A 6,965-nucleotide genomic window follows, 5' to 3' on the forward strand; every position below is an offset into this window, starting at 1 on the left:
AGAATTCACGTACATAAAGAAAAGATGTAACTTCTTCAATATTCTTAAAAGTATTTCAAATCAAATAATTTGAAAAATTATCTAAAAAATCAAATATATTATATGAAATTTATATAAAAATTCTAAAATCATACAAAGAATTTTAAGAAAAATTTTTACGAAAAATTCAAATAAAATTGTTAAGAAAATATGTATAATATAGTTCTCGTCATTAGTTTATATGGTGATATTATCTTCTACGCCTAATGATCTTTTCTTTTAACTTTCTTGAGGCTAAGAATAAATACATGTCGTTCTCTTTTACAAAAAAATTGCCGACAGTTCTATAAAAATCACGCGAGCATAACGACAAGCATTTATAAAATCGTCAGCTTAGGTAGTAAATTTGTTATAAGTTATAAAAGTGTTATAAGTAAATGTGATATTATCGTGCCTTTAAAATATTTCTTCACGATTTTATGTATACTGCCAAATGTAAACACATCGTTACAAGTATTTCGACATAGACGTAGATATTTCTAAATTGTCGCATTATGCGCTTTGCATTTTATATTATACATTTATACGTAAAAAGTTTTGTCTGCAATAATTGGAATATATATATAATACTCACGCTTTATTGAATAAAATTATTATGTTAAGTAATAACATCTCATTTTTAATATTCGTCATACTTAAATATAAAATATAAGTACATACACAAAAACAAACCTTGAAAAATCTTTCTTGGATGTCATTGTTTTAAACGAAATAGCTATTTAATTATTTGAAGTAAACAATACAAAATATTTATATAAAACATTATCAAAACAATATTTATATTTATTTATTAATTTACTTCACATAATCAATTTATTTATTAAAGTATCATATAAAAACATTTAATTAATTTATTCTCTAAACGTTTTAAATATATTTTGAGCATTTTTCAGTTTTATTTACTTTTTATCTTTGTAAATTAAAATATACAAAAAATAACATTTTTCATATCTCAATATAACTGTTTATTTTGATACGATTATAATTATTTTAATTGACACAATTCCGTAGCCTTCATTATTATTTACAAATATTTTATTACTATAAGTCCTAAACAAGTCTTTCTGGATATGTATAAAATCGCGAAATTACTTAATTTTGTTTGGTGTCAATATATCATTGTAACTTTCTTATCAATATTTAAAGTGTATTATGGTATTAAAAAGTCAATCATTCATGGAATTCGATTTAAATAGATTGCAGTTTCTGGGAAACTCTGTAATCTGAAGCGCAAAGCGGGTCAAACTTTAGTTAAAAATAACTGCTGCGTTATGAGAATCGAAGAAATAAATCGATTTAATAACTCGTGCTACATGTGATAACTTATTGAACTTTCGACTTATCAAAAGCAAGACAAATATTGTATAATTAGAAATGCAGCAGATAATTTGTAATATACATTTTGTTTGACGATAGATATAATAACAAAATATTACTTTGTGGAAGAGTCACGCGATGTTTCCTTGTGCATTGCATCACGAGTTTTCAGAACTGACATTGTTATTAAAGTGTAGGTAACAAATATTATATAATAATACTTATTATATCACGGCGTGAAATAAAATCTTCTGCTAAGTGTTAATTATATTAGAATGACGTATCTGATCATTTCGTGGTATTATACAAATTATACATATGTACAGCGGTGACTGTTTTTTTCCAAGTTGTTAAAATATAATATATCGCATTGATTAATGATATTGTAATATAAAATTAGAAAATATTTCTTCCCTTTATTTGATAAATTTTATAATTGATAAAAAAATATGAAATATCTTATTTCACGTTCTTATGTCTTACACTTTTAATTTTTATGGGTTGTAAAATAAGTCTCTTTATGAGTATGTACCTTTACCGGTGATTTTTTTTTCATGATCTAAGGACCTCAAGGCTTCTATAAACATATAGGGAATTTCACTGAGAAGAGACTGCGTTATCTTTATCGAAGAGGTCAACAGCTTAAGAATGTATATTAGATACATTCTGTTTGTCTTACAATTAGAGAGTATTAATAATTTCTTTCAGGAAAAAGAAAACATTCATATTGAATATGAAATTTCCCAATATCTAAAAAATTAGAATTTGGATTTGGCCATGATTATACGAATACATTTTTATCTATTTCAATTCCTTGAGAATTGAAATAAATAGAAATGGATTTTTTTGCATGGTCATGCCAAAATTTTGATTTTTTGAGTACTAACTCTACTTGTGTGTATGTGTGTGTGTGTGTGTGTGTGTGTGTGAGAAGCCATCTGCAAAACAGGCCAAACAGCAAAATCGCGATGATGCGTAAAAGCAAAAAGAGATGGTCTTATCGGCTTGAATCTCATTACGGCGTGGGTAGATAATAGCGTATATCGCTCAAGCTCAAGGTCATTTTAATCGTCTGTGGCATTAGTAGCAGACGACGCATTTATAAGACAGAGTAAGTCCACATGACTCCTCAGTACGATCGTTGTCAACATCTTGAACCATATTGCGCTTCGGGAAGAAAACGTGTGAGGTCATCAATTTACCTCAGTTTCAAAGAGAAAAGTGATTAAACATATTCTGAGTAGTCAGTATATATTTATATTACTCGAGTTTAATTCTTTATTAGAAGCGGTAACGACAAACAACGATCAAAATTATTAAAGTTCTGAATTACATAGAAAAATAAAAATAAAAATATTATTATGAATTTTTAATATATCTTCTTAAACATTTATTGCAAAAGTCTACCTACAAAATTATTAAGTATTGAGGCTTAAACATCATTGGATTATATTCAACAGAGAGAGTTGAATTATTTTTCAAAGAACAAAACTACGGTAGGATTATTTGCAAGTTAGTTGCTCGATTTATCACAGCAATCGATCAATTAGTGATTCAAGTGATCGAGAAAGACAACTTGTATATATTTACCAAGTAGTTTCGGCGAACATTCATTCATATTAAAGAATGAAGGGATCGTTGGTGATCCTATTCGTTTTGACGATTGTAATCGTCCATTCGTCGGTGGAAGGAAAGATATTCGGACGATGCGAAGCTGTAAAAGAGCTACAGAAAGCTAGAATCAGTAGGTCCTTCTTAAGCAACTGGGTCTGTCTGATGGAAAGCGAAAGTGGAATGAACACCGCGCTGATGACTGGTCCAAAAACAGCCTCCAGCTATTCTTATGGTATTCTTCAGATCAACAGTGCCAAGTGGTGTGCCAGAGGACGTGCAGGTGGCAACTGCAGTAAGCGCTGCGAAGACTTCCTGAGCGACGATATACAGGACGATATTGCGTGTGCCAAGAAAGTCTTCGATCAGGACGGATTCAAGGCTTGGGATGGATGGATGAAAAAGTGCAAGAACAAACCGCTACCAGACATCTCAAACTGTATACGTAGGAGAAGAATGGCCGAGATCGAGATCGATCCGATTTTGTGATAATAGAATGATTGTAACGCTGTTGGACACATTGACTGCAATCGATACGAGGCTTGAATAAATTTTGCTTTTAATTATCTTGCTTCTATAAAGTCTTTGCATCACTTGTAATCTTTCACGCGAATTAAATCTTAGAAATTTATGTAATCGATTCCATCAAATTGTATGCCAATAGATTACATATTTGATAGCACATTTTCTATTAAAAGATCTCTTTAAGTGCGCACCCAAAGAACGCTTTTAAAACAAAATTCGTTGGTATGTTTTATAAATATGGATCTAAACTGATTAGATTGGCATTACTTATGACGCGTTACGTCTAAAACCCACGCTGGTCGGCTTCACAAACAACACTACACGAAGCTGATTTAGAAATTCCAACTGTTAGAATTACAAAACTGTACGTAATGAGATTTCGCCGATATCTTTCCAATTTCATTTTTATAAGACGTTACCTTTGCTTCCAAGTTTATGCGTGAAATAAAATGTTTTCTGATAAGCATTAATTACAACATATTAGAAAGCTGCAGTCAATCGTTTTGCGCTAAATAAACGTTTATTTAAAAAAAATGATAAAAAATATGTGCCGAAAGTACATATACACTCATCAAAATAGTTATTAAATAATTATTGTGTAAAACATAATACTTAATCTATCTATCTTTATAAAAGTAGTGACAGGTTAAAATAACGTTTGCACAATATAACTATTCGATCCTTATTTTGATAATCGCGAATATTTAGTGCGAATATCGTATGTCTTGATATCTACTGGCTGTAGCGATAGCCTTTTCCCCACAAACTTATAAAAAGTAATACATTGCATTAATTAATAATATTAGTATAAAAAATTAGGAATTATTCCTCCTCCTTTTTTTCTGACAAATGTAACTTATGCTATAACAAGAAATAAAATATTGCATGCATTATTTGATGTCCTATTCGTATTTTTTATAGTTTTAATCGTTATGGGTTGTATAATGAGTTTCTTTATAAGCTGTCTTTATTCATCAATTGCCTTCATAATCTAAAGAATCCAAGAATTCTAAGCAATGTATATAAAATTTCACTGAGAAGGGAGTAGAACTGTGTTGTTTTTATCGTAGAGGTTAATAGCACCGGAACACATCTTCGATTCTATTATCTTATGTTTGTTTTAGAAAGCGTTAATGTGCTCTTCAAGAATGTCAGTGTCAGATACAAAATTCTTGTGAAAGCCATGAGATATCTACATTAATAAACTGAGGTGGGGCGAGATCGTGATGCAACTCGCAACTGCGGAAAGCGAAAAGCGAAATGACGGTTTTATCGCGGCTTGCATTTTTTATTATTAGCGTTAGTAAATAGCGTATATCGCTCAAGCTCAAGGTCATCTGCGATCATCCGCGATATTAGTGGCAGACATCGCATTTATAAGACGGATTTCCGCGTGAATCCTCAGTGTAATCGTTGACAACACCTTGTGTCACATTATGTATCGGAAGAAAAATGTGAAATTAATTTGTTTCAAGTTTGCAAATAGAGAAGCGGATAATTACATAACTCTTTATCAGAAACGTTAACGACAAACGAAGTTCCGATTAAAGTGCTGATTTATTAATAGAAATGTCAGACAGTGAAGAATATTTTCATCAATTTTTAATATCTTCCTAAATATGAATGTAAAAGTCTGTTTATAAGATTGCAAAGTATCGACATAAAGCAGCCGATGGATTACTTCATCTTGCAAGCTGATTGCTCGAACAATCGTTCAGTTAGTCATTCCAGCAAGACGATTTTAATACTTGCCAAATAGTCTTGGCGAATATTTATTCAAAAAAAATGATAAGCTCGTGGATGATCCTATTCGTTCTGACGATCGTAACTGTGCATTCACCGGTGGACGGAAAGATATACACACAATGCGAGGCAGCAAGGCAGTTAGTGATAGCTAGAATCAGTAGGACCTTCATCAGTAACTGGGTCTGCCTGATGCAATACGAAAGTGGTATGAACACGCATTTGGTAACTGGTCCAAAAACAGGTTCGAGCTATTCTTACGGTATCCTTCAGATCAACAGTGCCCAGTGGTGCACCAGAGGACATAAAGGTGGGGTCTGCAATAAGCGCTGCGAGGACTACTTGAGTGATGATATACAGGAAGACATCGTGTGCGCCAAGAAGATCTTCGATCAGCACGGATTCAAGGCTTGGGAAGGATGGGTCAAGAATTGTAAGAATAAACCACTGCCGAATCTCGCACATTGCTTCCGGCGGAAAAGAATGGCGACCGAGATCAAGACTGATCAGATTCTGTGATGATTTGTGTGATCAGTGATGGAGACTTTTGACTTTTCTAAGAGTGTGGAAAATCATTAAAAAATTTTCGAAATTTGTCAAAAATTTATAATTTTTGTTTAATACCCCGAATTCTCAGTGTGGAATTCAACACCTACAGGAGATCTAAGTGTGGAGAATTCCACATCCTCCATAAGGAAGTCTCCGTCTACGTGGATTGTGTAATACTGTTTGACACATTGACTGTAATCGATACAATACTGAAATTAATTTCGCTTTTAATTTCACTGCTTGTAATCTCTCTGTCACGAATTAAATTTTTACTAACATTTAACTTACATAATCGATTCCGTCAGACAATTTCAACAGATTGCATATCTCATTCCATTAAAGGATTCTTCTAATTGCGCGCATCGTACCTGTTGAACGTAATAAAAACGAAGTACGCTGTATGTTTTATAAATATGGATCTAAATCGATTGGATCAACGCCATTTATGACGTAATGCTTTACAGCCATATCTTAAACCCATGTTGCACAGCTTGACAGACTATGCGAAATGGTTTAGAAATTCCAACTGTTAGAATCGCAAAACTGTACGTGATGAGATTTCGCTGATGTCTTCCCGATTTCATCCCTTTATATTCATGTTACGTGTACGGCATTCAAGAAGATCGTTTTTGCTCCCAAGTACGAGTGTCATATTTACGACATTCAGAAATAAGATGGACAAGCCTTATGTAACTAATATCTCTGTGTTGAAGTAAAGAAGCAAGTTTTACATATTTCTTAAAGAGAAGGATGTATACAGAAATTTCACAATAGCCAATAATTTTGTGTTGTAAATATTGATTGCTAAATAATGTAAATTTTATGCCAAAAATAGTATACAAATATAAATTTTCTTTTAATACATTTTTAATTTAACTGTTCCTTATATTATTAAACTATTTCTATATTATTATAATTATTGTATGTAAAATCTTTTAAAATATAAAAGTAATATTATGTCTGTAATTATAAGTTAATACTATATGAAATTAGCTTAATATTATTTATATTGAAATACATAATTATATTATGAAAAAATAACAAGATAATGATTAAAATTATATAATGAAATAAAAATGTATTATGAAATAATAAAATAAATAAGAATATATATTATATATATTTGTTAATTTACTGTTCCGAAAATTGTTACAAAAGGTTAATATGTGTGTATATCATTT

At 31.1% G+C, this 6,965-nt stretch overlaps 1 protein-coding gene across 1 annotated transcript; it reads left to right on the forward strand.

The window, feature by feature from the left end:
- The first annotated feature begins 2,757 nt into the window (after positions 1-2,757).
- LOC108783559 (uncharacterized) lies at positions 2,758-6,555 on the forward strand. The gene is made up of 3 exons (XM_018552150.1): positions 2,758-3,452; positions 4,819-4,898; positions 5,252-6,555. Exons 1-3 carry the CDS (start codon positions 2,983-2,985, stop codon positions 5,752-5,754), a joined length of 1,053 nt encoding a protein of 350 aa, XP_018407652.1. The 5' UTR covers positions 2,758-2,982; the 3' UTR covers positions 5,755-6,555.
- The last annotated feature ends 410 nt before the right edge of the window (positions 6,556-6,965 follow it).

This window comes from Cyphomyrmex costatus, unplaced genomic scaffold, assembly GCF_001594065.2.
Source record: "Cyphomyrmex costatus isolate MS0001 unplaced genomic scaffold, Ccosl1.0 scaffold1540, whole genome shotgun sequence".
Classification (NCBI taxonomy): domain Eukaryota; kingdom Metazoa; phylum Arthropoda; class Insecta; order Hymenoptera; family Formicidae; genus Cyphomyrmex; species Cyphomyrmex costatus.